Source organism: Odontesthes bonariensis, chromosome 3, assembly GCF_027942865.1.
Source record: "Odontesthes bonariensis isolate fOdoBon6 chromosome 3, fOdoBon6.hap1, whole genome shotgun sequence".
Taxonomy (NCBI): domain Eukaryota; kingdom Metazoa; phylum Chordata; class Actinopteri; order Atheriniformes; family Atherinopsidae; genus Odontesthes; species Odontesthes bonariensis.
Window position 1 is genome coordinate 38,506,150 of NC_134508.1, and position 14,100 is coordinate 38,520,249.

At 39.1% G+C, this 14,100-nt stretch overlaps 1 protein-coding gene across 1 annotated transcript; it reads right to left on the bottom strand.

The window, feature by feature from the left end:
* Window positions 1–3,963: 3,963 nt before the first annotated feature.
* LOC142376999 (putative selection and upkeep of intraepithelial T-cells protein 1 homolog) lies at window positions 3,964–10,398 on the bottom strand. Its single transcript, XM_075460706.1, has 5 exons — window positions 10,321–10,398; window positions 8,504–8,576; window positions 7,162–7,437; window positions 6,868–6,996; window positions 3,964–4,098 (listed from the first exon to the last, which is right to left on the bottom strand). The coding sequence occupies exons 1-5, from the start codon at window positions 10,396–10,398 to the stop codon at window positions 4,019–4,021; spliced, it is 636 nt and encodes a 211-aa protein (XP_075316821.1). The 3' UTR covers window positions 3,964–4,018.
* Window positions 10,399–14,100: the final 3,702 nt, after the last annotated feature.

A 14,100-nucleotide genomic window follows, 5' to 3' on the forward strand; every position in this document is an offset into this window, starting at 1 on the left:
CATCTGCAGAGCTTCATCAATTCCCCTTTCACTGACAAGTCATCTCTTAGAAACTAGGTTATTTGTTGCTTTTCATTTTCTCTCAGAATAAATGATGATCTTTTAAGCTAAATAATGCAGGATAAATGGTGAGGGTTGCATCAGGAAGGGCATCCGGCCTAAAACAATGATGCGAGATCGACTCGCTGTGGCGACTCCTGATAAAAGGAGACGCCGAAAGAAGAAGAAGAAGAAGAAGAAACTAAATAATGCAGAGCGACTGGTTTGTGTGCACAAAGCAGCACACTTTCCAAGGAGCCGATGGCAGAACCATCACTGTCACTGTCTCCCAGCCCCAAAGCCCCAAAAAGGTTGAATTTGCTGGAGACTACCCTCTGTGATGGATTAGTGTAACTGAGCGAGTATTTACAGCAGCAAGATGATGGGATTGTGGGTCCAGTAAAAAGAAGCTGCGGCCTTTTGACCGGAGGCCAGTTCCCAGCCGTCACTGGGCAAGAGGCAGGATAAACCCTGGATGGGCTGCCCGTCCATCACAGAGCCACACAGAGACAAACAGCCATCCACTATCCATGCTCACACTCACTTAGAATTCACATCTTGTGCTCGCAGCAAAGAGTATTAACTCTGTAAGTAGGTATAACCGACGTTGTTTTATTGAATCATTTCATCTGTAAAAGGATATTTACACAAGGTAGAAATGATACATTAGTCTGATTGAGTTAAAACAAAATCCTCCAACTCCTCTGCAGTGAGTTCTAATAGCAATGAGGAGCAGGGGCCATTATGGAATATATATATATATACACATGTTCTTTACTGATGTCCTCTGTGACGATTGTCAGCATATCATCAATCTGATGTTGACTCATATGAACGTGTGAATAAGATCTTCACATAAGAAGGTGGACAGCGAGATTCTCCTAACTCATGTATTCTTTTGAATCAAATTAAATGTCCCCAAAACCTTCTGGTTTTCTTTTTTTTTTTTTAATCAAAACCCATTTTGTGGCCTTGTTACAGCTCGACTGCAGTTTACAGGCCGTCATTTCTCAGCAGTGTTTATATTCACATCATCATAGTTATTGTTCTTGGTGCAGACGGCCCTGAACACTGGAATACATGCAAATAAAGCTATGTGATAGTATTTCCATGTATTTTTCTGTTAATGAGAGGGAATCATTGACATGAAAATATGTTAACAGGCCTCTCTGCTTTCACTGTTCTGAATAAGAGCAGAATGAGCTACATGCAGCTTCATGACCACAACAGTCTTATTTCTCACATTACAGCAGAGCCACCAACCCAACCAAAACCCTTTGTTTTACTGTTTTAACCTGATCAAAGCTGGTCTGAGCTCCTAAACTGGCTGAAATAAGTGTGAACCATCTTTATCTACAACTCTGCTGGTTCAGACATGAAAGATGCAAACATAAAACAAACTTCAGCAGCAAACTTCAAACATTTAAAGGTTGTTTGGAGTCTTGATCAGAAGGTTGCATTGAATTAGAGGAGATGCTTGTTGGTCCTTGTTGGTTTGCAGAAAGGACAAAATCATTTTATTAAAAAACACGTCATTTTATCTTTTAAAAACCAAGAAATGATGCATATAAATAACTGTCAGGACTCTGAACATGGGATACATGCTGCAAACATGTTTATACATTAATTAAACTTACCTTTATTACAGTTTAGATTGATAACACCGTTGGATACAAGGATATAGAGAACACTCAGAATGTAACTGAATGTGATGCACAGCAGATTCAGCATCAAACAAACCGAGCAACAATATCTGTGAATGCTTTCAAAAGTCAAACATTATGTGGAGATTAAAGCATCCAGGCTCTGCTTTTAGGAATGTATCTAACATCCAGCTACCTCAGAGTTGACCTGACTGCCATGTTTTAGTCTCCTTCATCTGCATCATCCTGCAATTCTGCTCACGAGTGGTGAGAGATGTTGTGTGGATAGCAGCAAAGGGGTGTGCCTTCCTTCAAGAAAACAACCTGCGCTTCGCGGAGGATCTCTGCAAAGCTGACAGGGAGTCGAGAAAGCGTTGTGGCCATTCCTGGAAAAAGCCAGGAAGAAGGGGAAAAAAGCCTACTCTGTAAGCGGCCGTGCCTTCATTGAAAAAAAGGAAATTACTCTGCAGGGAGGTATCCTGCCATAATGCTGTCTCCAACAGGTGATTGTTCACTGACTGAACTGTTTACACAAAGTTTTGCGGGCCTATATGTTGGCGCCTTTATGGTTCTTACTTAAAAAAAAAGAAGGGTTACGATGCTGTTCTCAGGGCATCTCACCAAGTTACTAGTTCCAACTTTAAAGCTGTACTTACCAGTTTATTTTTTTGTTCTGCATTCACTATTTCTCTTTCTTCAATTCAAATTCAATTAAATTAAAAAAATACTTTATTTATCCCAGAGGGAAATTAAATGTTGATGTAGCTCAATTAAATCAAGGAGTTATTATAGATGCTGATGGCTGTGGGCAGGAAAGATTTCCTGTAGCGGTCCATTTTGCATCCAAACTGAAGAAGCCTTTGACTGAAGAGACTCTGTTTTCTGATAACAGTCTCATGGAGAGGATGTTCAGGGTTGTCCATAATTCTCTTGATTTTATGCAAAATCCTTCTTTGCATTATTGTCTCCAGAGGTTCCACAGTCGTCCCCAGAACAGAACCAGCCTTCCTTATCAGGTTGTTGAGTCTTTTTAGGTCCCTGGTTCTGATGCTGCTGCCCCAACAGATGACGCAAGAGGAAATGACACTCTCAACAACAGACTTGTAGAATATCTGCAACATCTTGCTGCAAACCTTGAAGCACCTTAGCTTCCTCAAGAAGTACAGTCTGTTGTGTCTCCAGTCCAGTCTGTTGTCCACATGAACACCAAGGTATGTATATTCCTCAACCACCTCCACTTCTTCTCCCATGATGGAAACAGGGTTTGATCTGACCCTGTTTCTCCTGAAATCTACAATCATCTCCTTTGTTTCTTTAACATTCAAGATGAGATGATTGTTCCCACACCATGCCACAAAGCGGTCCACCAGCTCTCTGTACTCAGCTTCTTGTCCATCTCTGATATATTAGTCGGTGGTTAAAGTTAGTTTCTTGCTGTTTTTTGCTGGTTAAACTTCAGTTTAAGATCTTTGTAAAAAGCCCCTGATCGTCTCTGTGGGCAAATGTTAATAACCCCGTGAGTAAAGTGTGAAATGTCTCAATCAGCCTCGACTTTTCCCCAGCACACTTCTGCACGTTACTGTTTGCCGGAGGACAGCGTGCCAAAGAACACATTTTTGCGGGCCTTCACTTCAGAAAGTAGCACCGACATCTCGCTTTCCGTGAAGTTCTTCTTTTTTCCCGTCTTATTCAGTCTTTTTTCTTTATTTTCTGACAGTACACAGAGGGGAATCGCAGGTGCAGGGCTCATTTAAATAGGATTTGCGTATTTAAGTAGGGGTGTGGACAGGGAGGAGTCGGGTGCACCGACATGTGCGCTCAATTCCACGTTGATTGGGATGTACAAACGAAATGTGCTTGGATTAATGCGTGCGCACAGATTCGTACATCCGACATTGGGCATTTGGGTTTGAGCGTACGCCAAGTTTCAGTAGGAAATCCATGCAAGTCTTTGTACATGATGCCCCTGGTCTTTGGATAAAAGCTTCTGCCAAAAGCATGAAGATAAAAATGTAGCTCTGCTTTTGTCAATCTGCTCTTTTGGCATATTTTCTTTATCCAAAATATCCATAAAGAAAGAGGGGCTGACGATGTGCATGTATGAGACCTAAAAGCTACAGCTTTTACCACTAATCAAAATGTGTGAGAAACAAACCACGTACCCAGAGACTGACATGGTGGCACTAAAAGAAGCCCTTATGAACCAATATTTAGAGATAGATGATTAAAAAAAAAAAAAGGGAAATCTTTGGGAGGAATTTCTGTAAAGCTGCACGCTTTGCACCATAAGACACTGTGTGTGTGTGTGATGTGTGTGAGAAATACAGGAAGCTGCTCTAACATGGAGGATCTCTATTGGCTTGGAGTGGGAGCTCTGAGGTACTGTTACAAGAACCGTTTGCCTTCATGTAGGAACCTGCAAAAGAGAAAGAAGAGAAAAGAATATCAGATTAAATCATTCTTTTATAATGTTTAACAGTAAACAATTAGTTTTTTACAGAAGACTCAAAAGCTCAAATCTACCCGAAAATGAACCAAACATTACCTGCATTAGTTAATGTTTTAGCTCCCAGCATTACTAACTTTAACCAAATTTCCATCAACATCTCAGCTGTTCTTACAAGTGAAGAGAGACAATTTTGTACTCAGCAAGAGGAGGGGCCAGGAAATAAAACAAGAAACTACCTGAAAATAAAGGATTTTCCTCACAATCTAGATGACATCACAGAGGGAAAAAATCTGAGGCCCAAAATATGACCAGCGTATGCTAACATGTCCTGGATGATGTGATGATAAGCAGACAGCAACAAATACAGATGTGAAGGCATTCAGGATGTGCAGAGGATGCGCTCACATCCGACTGCTTAGGCCACATTCAGAGGCTGTTTGGGACTCTTTTGGTCACATTTTCATTAAAGTCAGACCAAAAACTCCATCTGAGCCACAGAGAAGGAAGAAATAGTCCTCTGATGTGACGCTGTGCAACAATGTTTTCTCAACATTTTGTTTTTATTTTAAATCTGTAAATCTGTGCATCTGAGGCAGAGAAAAGCCTGGTTATTAAAAGCCCTTTTACATACCCACCGCTGTTTCTCTTTGATAATTCACACATATAAGACAGAGGCCCCGCATCAGTGTGTGCTGTCACACATCAAGCTGGCATCGAGTAATCATCTGAGTCTCCACAGTGTGATTGGACATGGGCCCTATATGACAACAATGAGCAATGATATGCATCGGTCCCGGCTTGAAAGCCACGTGTAAATAAGTTTAAATATTTTTGCCCATTTACGTCGTACAACCCTCGGGTGCAGTATAACAAGGTGAACTGATGCAGTGCTGTTTTGGGATCTGCACATTTTTCTGTTCCTCAGCGCTGGTGTTTTAATGTGACATACAGCTAAATTAAAAATGGACCAGCCAGTAATATGCTGTGCAGTATAGGGACGATACTGACAAGGACCAATGAATGGGAGGACTCAGATGCAGAGGGTAGCGTAATTCAGACAAGTTTTATTTAATAAATAAACAAAGGGGCTATGAAAATTACTCTCGAACAAAAAAGGAAGACAAAACTGACTATGAAAAGTTATAACAACAAAAAAAAAAAAAAAAAAAAAAAAAATCACTCCAGATGGAGGAAGAAAGGGATCTGTAAGAAAAGCTAAACTGAAAATCTCTCCTTAAAACTGGAGGCTGTTTTCTATGGCTGAGGCACTATGAACAAAAAACACTCCTTAAAAGACTGGAGGCTATAACAATGAACTTCAGGTATCGCGGTAGGTTTCTTTGACTATGAGCAATGGAAAAGGCCTGGCATGAACGAAGGATCGAAACACACTGGCTACAAGACAAAGGGAGACGCAGACTATAAGACACATGAGGGTAATGGGAAACAGGTGGACACAATCAGGAATCAGGGAAGACACTCCTACATGTGACACATGAGGAAGGGCAAGTGACCTGAAACGAGAGGAGACTTATTCTTCAAAATAAAACAGGAAATCACAAGACAAAAAACAACCCCAAAATAAAACCACCTCACCGCGGTGTGACAGATACAAAACCAACAGATGTATTAAAGTGAGTAATTATCATCAATTAATGCTTCTTCCACTCCCTGCTGCAATAGTTTTATTTTATGTAAAGCACTTTGAATTGTTTGTACATGAAATGTGCTATATAAATAAATAAATTTGATTTGATTTTGATTTAACTGTGAGCAGATGTGATGTTTCTTTTTAAAGAGACGGCTCCAGAATAAAACTGCAGAGTCTCAACGCCTCAGTTTGGGAGTCTTCAGTCAGCAGAGGTCACTGAGCAATCATTTCACCCTCCTTTTACTCGCTCACACTGCATCTGTTGAGCTGCTGAAAAGTTGGTGAAAAAGAAAAGGTGCAATAACTGCATCAGGAAAATCTGAGACATGTTCATGTCTGAATGATGACACAGTTTAGGTCAGTGAGTGTACTCTGTGTTTTACAGAAGCATCAGGAGACCTGCTGATGTTCTGTTTGTTGCTCAACAGACACATAACTGCCACATAGGCTGTGTGTTCATCTGCATATCGAGTGAGTATCTGAGCCATCATTTGGATGGGGGGGCGCATTATAAAGCCACACATGTACACACATGTGGTCGGATCAGCCAGGACGGATCACCAAATGTAAACAGGGTCTGAAACTCTGCTGTCATCTGTACATGGAGCCGAAAGATTAAAACACCCTGATGCAACATGATGTCCCTCAACCTCTGCTCTGCACACAGCTCTGTACCTGCAGGAACACTGTGATACAGAGAAAGTTTGGAACAACCGTGATTATACTTCACAAAGCAGAGGGCTCATTACCTGAAAATGAGCTTTCATGTGACTGCAGCATTTACACACATCATGTAAAGACTAACTGATCTCAGAGTTCAAATGTGCATGTTAGAACAATATATTTAGTTCAAATATAAGAGCATTGTGGTTTTTATAAAACCGTTTTAGGTGAAAATCTAAATAAGTGTTGCTGTCGGGTATCAGCCATAAAACGGGACACTTTACAGATACAGGAAATGATGTTTCAGTGGCTTGTGTAATACAACAGAGGTTATAATGTGAAAGGACAAAAACAACTGTCAAGAATGTGAAAGCATGTATGCACATTACAATTATCTTGATACATTTATCATCAGAATTTACCTTTCTTCTTGCGTCGTCTGATGTATAATAATAAGAAAGCAACCAGAGCTAAGAGAGCAACATTTAGAACTCCAGAAAATCCCAGACCTATCCACACATCAGAACAAGGATGGAAGTCAAACAGCTTGTCTGAAAAACACGACAGAAACATTAAATGAGTGAACAGACTATGTACAACATGTTATAATCAAGACAAAAATAAAATGTGTTCAAGGCTGAAGATTATAAAACCAAAGATATGTATGAAAAATATTAAAACACACAAACATCAAATATCACACGTAGAAATGTCACCTGGCACAACGATCTCATCAACAACATGGCCGCTGTCCTCTTGTTTGGCTACACAGCGGAAGAGGTTGGTCTTTGTCTTTTTCACAGAGATCTGGAGGGAAACGTCATAGAGGCCTCCTCTGCGTGAGACCTGTGGCTCCTCAGCAGGAAGAATGTTTCCATCGCTGTCCTGCCACTCTACGGCAGGTTCTGAAGAAGCACCTGCGACGTCACACTTTAGCCGCACCCCGTCCTCTGTGGTTTTAAGTATCCCAACAGAAACCTTTGGAGGTGGATCTGTGAAAACATCACAATGCTTCAAGCAACTGTCGACATGAGACACAACATAATGAAGAGAGAAGGGGCAAAGTTACACCTTTTCTACTCTTTCCACTTGACTTTTAACAGTTTAACCTCCTTTGAGGAATTTTGGGATCAGTGAAATAACAAACTATATGTGACAGAAACAGTGCTGAAATGTTCAGTGCAGTTTCATTCATCAAACAAACAAAAAAAAAAAATCAATCAACAATAACTTTGATCTTTAGAGACTGATCTGCAGAGCAGAGAGTAAGAACAGTCTGCACCTGACATGTGGTCATGTTAAGAGAAAGTGTTCAAGGAAATAAGGGTTTAAATAGTTAAAGTTATACAAATGACCAAAATAAATAGCAAGAACTGTGCAGAGCCTCCTGTTTCAATCAGATACATTACTGTAGTAACATTTACCCGACATCTGGTCAGTGAGGTCACCATTCCTAAATACTGCTGGATATGTACATAAGTAACAAAGCAACATACTTCATTTATGTTGATTACATAAGTTAAATGTTGCTTTGCTGTCAAACTTTGTCATAATGCTCTGATCTGAAATGTTTAGGCTGAATCTTTGAATGCACCCATTTAAATCATTTTTCTTTGCGTGTATATATATATATATATATATATATACATAATAAAAAATAAAAAAATATGTTCAGTATCATATTCAGTTATCTTGTGTATAAAAGTATTGGTATAGTATAAAGTATAGTACAGCAGGACGTGGAAACACTCAATATGTCTTGGCCTCACTAAGAGTAGCTATCCAAGCAGCTAAACAGGGATTCAGAAACTCCACAGAAGCAGATTCTTTCTTGTGATTTTTACTGAATCATCATTTTGTGAAACTGAAATACAAACACATACAAAACATGCATCAAAAATAGTACATGAATTACTATTTAGCTAAGTTACATCATGTGTTTGCTATGTCATTCAGAAAATACTTCGTTTTTAATTGCATTTTTAACCTATAAACATATGAATTATCAGCATGAAATAAACTAGAAGTATGATCAATTATGGAAAACAAAGTACTTACAGACGTTGCTTGAACAAGCATAGAAACATAAAAGGTGGCAAATGAGGAGTGGCAGACAATGCAGCTGTCTCCACTGCAGGAAAGATCAAAATGATTCCGTCACTAAGCTTCTGACAACTGAGTCGTCAAAATAAAAGTATCTCAAAATCGTTTTTATAATAAGAGTCATAATGACAAAGTAGGTATATTGGTCTTACCACAAGTGTAAACAATGAAAGTTGCATGAAAGGAAAATATTAAAATGTAAACATGACACAATACCTTCAGTGCATTTGTTGTGTGAGTAACTCGTGTGTCTGAGTGGTTGTAGAAGCAACAAACAGATACCTTCAGTTGTCTTGTGTATAAAAGTATTGACACAACCACAGTTAGCCTCCTTAGCTGCCTTTTCTCTTGGTGTAATCACGACGTTTGTACAAAAATCCGTTCATACATCGAATGTCAATGAAAACATTTGAAGTAGTTTCTCTCCCAACATTATTTTAACGCTGCAAATAAGCCAGACAACGTGAGAAAAGCACGCCACGGGCACTTTAAGGACAGATCAGGACAAACCAGTGGAGACTTTTGAATAATAATGTCGCTGATCTCTACATTCTGCGTATTCTCTTATTGCTCTTCCCATTGTCCTGTGAAAAACAGATTTTTCCCACAGATGATTCGGTTTGATCAGGGACAGTGAGTGGAATAGACAGAGTATAGTTAGTGTTTTTAAACAACATTAAGGTGCCCGAGAGCATAGCATCAACTACTGTGGAGAATTCCTGGAGACTAACTGGGAAATTATATATTGAGCAGAATTCATTATAACTGAGTAATCGTCCTTCCTTATTAGCCAGCTGAGCCACTAGTAGGATACCATTTTGAACCCAAGTCTCGAGGAAGAGTGACCTGTTTTTAGATAAAATATCTCTGCTGTTCCAGATAAGGTATTTGTGAGGAGAGAAGTTATGTTTATAAATGAGCGTCCACGCTAAGAGCACCTGCTTATGGAAAGATGAGAGTTTTACAGGAAGTTTTTCAACATTGTAATTACAGTTTAAAATGAAGTTAAAGCGCAAGAAAACCTGATAAGGTATAAGGTTCCAGATAGAAGTTGGATTCTTAAGAAAGTGTTTAGCCCAATTAATTTTGAATGTGTTATTTAGGGTAGAGAAATCTAAAAAGTTAAGTCCACCTGATTCATAATTATTCATAATAACAGTTTTTCTAATATAGTGTGTACGATTTTTCCATACAAAATTAAGAAGCATACGGTCAATATCTTTACTAATTTTGTTGTCTAAATGTAAGGGGAGAGCAGCCTATGTCAGTCGGGATAATCCTTCAGCATTAGTAATTATTACTCCACCTTTTAGTCCCTCTGCAGCCACTGGTGTATTTTTTTTTGGGGGGGGGGGGGGGGGGGGGGTTCTATATAATTGGTGTGAAATTAGAGGAGCATCTTAAGTTTTGGTCTTTAGAGATTAAAAGTCCTAAGTAAGCAACTTCTTGTTTAACAGGGAATTGGAGGTGGGGACCTGACAGGGGAGGTCTGCAGTTTTATTTTGAAATGTGTGCCGTGCATTTCCGGGCCTGACGGTCCTGACAGCCAGAAAACGCCAGGAAAAATAATTTAATATACGTTTTGGTTTGTTTGTTTATTTGATTTGATTCTGTTTATTTGCTTTAGTTATTTATTTTCTTACTTTAGTTATTATTTATCTACACTTCATTATGAGAAAGTGGCCAGTTCCTTTACACACTCCTGTACAGTAGGTGGCGGTATACACACTAAATGCTGTAACCCGCCAATAAACAGAAGAAGAAACACAGACTGTCGCCAAACAAGAACAAGCTTTTGGAGTGACGTGGCGGTTGAGGTTTGGTCGTGCTGAGGTGCCACACGGAGTCATTTCCCTCGAGAGTTAGAGAGAGACAAAAATGTCCCACTTGGACAACTTCTGAGGTCTTAATAAACAGATATCCGGTGCATTGGCCGAGAGGGTGGAACATTGAGCGGAGGAGTAAGAGGAATGGCGTCTTTGAGTCCTGGATAGGAGGAAATGGAAAGTGCATCTGAAAGAGAAGGAGGATGGAATGAAGTAAGGAAAAAGACATCAAGAAAGAAGATAGATTTGTCAAGTGACAGTCTCAGTGAATCTGATTCACAGAATGAAATGAAGAGAACAAAGAAAAGGATTGAGAAGGAAGAGTGGAAAGTGATTGTGGAGTTTGGTGAGCAATCCGCAGCTAAGCTACATCCAGTGGCCCTGACTAAAGCGATTCACAAAGAAATTGGAGCGATAAAGCAAGCAAGATTTCTGAGCAAAGGACGGATGTTGGTAGAAATGATAAATGCAAAACAACAGGAAAAGTTACTGAAAATGAAGACCTTGAATGAAGTTCAAATTAAATGCCATGTCCCTGGGGCAAATTGGAAAATACTTGGAGTTATCAGTGGAGTTCCGGTAGAAATCAGCATTGAAGATCTAAAGAAAGAAATTAAAGGGGGAAAGGTGTCTGTAGTTAAGCGTCTTCCTACTAGGTATCAGGGCAAGATAGTGGATAGTTTGTCTGTTCTTCTTCAGTTTGAAAAAACAATCCAACAGAAAGTAATGATAGGTTGCATGAGCTTTCAAGTAAGAGAATTCATCCCTAAACCTCTGCGGTGCTTTAAATGCCAAAGGTTTGGGCATGTGGCAGATAAGTGCAAAACAACTAAGCCCAGGTGTCCAACATGTGCAGGGGAACATGAATATGGTAGTTGTGATGCAGGGGCGAAGGTGAAATGTTGTAACTGTGGGGGGGAACATAGTGCTGCATATCAGGGCTGTGAAGTGCAGAAAAAGGCTAAGGAGGTGCAGAGATACAAAGTGAAAAATAAAGTCTCATATGCTGAAGCAACAGAAAAGGTATCATTAAACATAGCTAGAAAATCCCAAGTAGCAGCAAGTATATTCTCGTCAAAAGATTTTCCCAAACTCCCACAGGCAAAGGAAAGCCCCACAAAGTGTTCACATAAGTGTGTGATAGGAGAGGATGCATTGATTGTTAATAAGTACAAATTTGTGGCCTTTATTGGAAAAGTGGTGAATGTTGCTTTGCAGCAAACAAAAAAGAGGTCAAGACTGAAAACAATAGTGGAAGCAGCAGGTGAATTTTTGGGGATAAAGGATATAACCGTTGAAATGATACATGATATGCTAGCCACCAATAATGATGAGTCACAGATAGGTGAGTAGATTAATGGTTTTTCTCATTCTGCAATGGAATGCTAGAAGCCTTATTGCAAATGGACAAGAATTCAAGACCTATATATACCAGTTAAAAGAAAAACCAGACGTTATTTGTATCCAAGAAACATGGCTGAAGACTCATTTGGACTTCAGTATTGGGGGATATAGTGCTATAAGACAAGATAGAAATAATGGTCAGGGAGGGGGATGTGCAATCTTTATCAAAGAAGTAATGTCTTATAGTAGGATAACATTTAAGAACAATTTTGATTTGGAAATAATGGGTGTAGAAGTTTGGATTAATAAAAGGAAAACTAGTGTCCTGAATTTTTATAATCCATGTAAAAAACTCAAAATAGAGGAATTAGAAAGACTCAGTCAAGGAAATGAAGTAATATGGTGTGGTGATTTTAATGCACATAATACAATATGGGGAGGGAAATCAACAGATTACAATGGACAGGTAGTGGAGGAATTAATGGAGGCAATGGAATTAGTTTGTTTAAATAATGGGCAAGGTACAAGAATCAATTTTAGAGATGGAACAGAGTCTGCGATCGATCTAACTCTGGTAACAAGTGAATTAGCTTCTGGTAGCAGGTGGGAAATATTGGCAGATAACAGTATTGGGAGTGATCATCTTCCGATTATAGTCAAGTTTAATATAAGTAATGTGGTTGAGCTAGACGGTATCATGAGATGGACTTTTTCTAAATCAAATTGGGAGGTGTTTGCTAAGTTGTGTGATAGTGAATTTGTTAAGATAGATATGGCAGGAAGTATTGATGAAATAAATGAGCAATTTACGTCAAATATAATTAAAAGTACTAATCAAACTATTGGGAATAAAACTGGTAAACTTAGTAAATGTGTTAAGATGGTACCTTGGTGGAACAAAGAATGTAATGATGCAATCCGAAGTAAAATCAGGCTGTTTCGAAAGTTAAGAAAAACACATTCAGTATACAATTTATTAGAATATAAAAAGGCACAAGCTCAGGTAAGGAAAATTGTTAAAAGAGCAAAAAGGGAGTGTTGGAGAGGATTCTGTTCAAGTATTGGGAGAACTACGCCATTAGATAAAGTATGGGGAATGATTAAGAAGATGAGGGGAATTAGACAGCAGAGTAACCTGCCAGTGTTAGAGAAAGGAGGGGAAATTGCCACTGGTGCTATGGAGAAGGCAGAAATTCTAGCTAAGAATTTTGTCAAAGTTCATTCTTCGGAAAATTTGACAGAAGAAGGTAAGATCAGGAGACAGGAAGTGTTAGAGGAGCATCCTAATATATATGAGGAAAGAAGTTTGTCACAGAGTGTTGTAAATGTACCGTTTTCTATTCAAGAGTTGAGAAGAGCACTAAGTAAGTGTAAAATGACTGCTCCTGGGAAGGATAATGTATGTTACATAATGTTGGCCAAATTAAGTGATTTTGCATTAGGAAAACTGCTGGAGATGTACAATAAGATTTGGGAGAAAGGGAAGCTGCCAATAATATGGAAAGAGTCTGTCATTATTCCTATTAGAAAACCTGGGAAAGATCCAACCAGTCCAGACAGTTACAGACCTATAGCTCTGACATCGCACTTATGTAAAGTTATGGAAAGAATGATAACAGAAAGGCTGACATACTATGTTGAAAAAAATGAATTAGTGACTCCTTATCAGAGTGGGTTTAGAAGAGGGCGGAGTACGTTAGATCCACTGTTGTGCCTGGAAACTGAAGTCAGGAAAGCCCAAGCGAACAAGGAGTGTGTTGTAGCTGTGTTCTTTGATGTGGAGAAAGCTTATGATATGATGTGGAAGGAAGGATTGTTAATTAAACTGGATAATATGGGTCTGGGAGGTAACGTATATAATTGGATTAAGGATTTTTTGTTTGGCCGTGCTATCAGAGTCCGAGTTGCCAATTCATATTCTCGAAGGCATGAAGTTGAGAATGGAACCCCGCAGGGGAGTGTAATTAGTCCTCTTTTGTTTTCTATTATGATAAATGATATATATACACAAGTAGGATCTCATATTGGTAAGTCACTTTTTGCAGATGATGGAGCTATTTGGAAAAGGGGCAGAAATATAAATTATATTGTAGGTAAGATTCAGGAAGCCATCAAGGAAATTGAAAACTGGTCTTTGACATGGGGGTTTAGATTGTCGGTGGAAAAAACTGAAACGTTATTTTTTACGAGGAAAAGGATAGGTGAGGAGGTTAGGTTAAAACTTTATGGACAAGAACTAAAGAAAGTTAAGACATTTAAGTTTCTAGGAATATGGTTGGATGAGAGAGTCACATGGAGTATTCACATTGATAAAGTAGTAGATAAATGTAAAAAGGTTTTAAATGTTATGAGGTGCTTGGCAGGCACTAAGTGGGGGGCTGA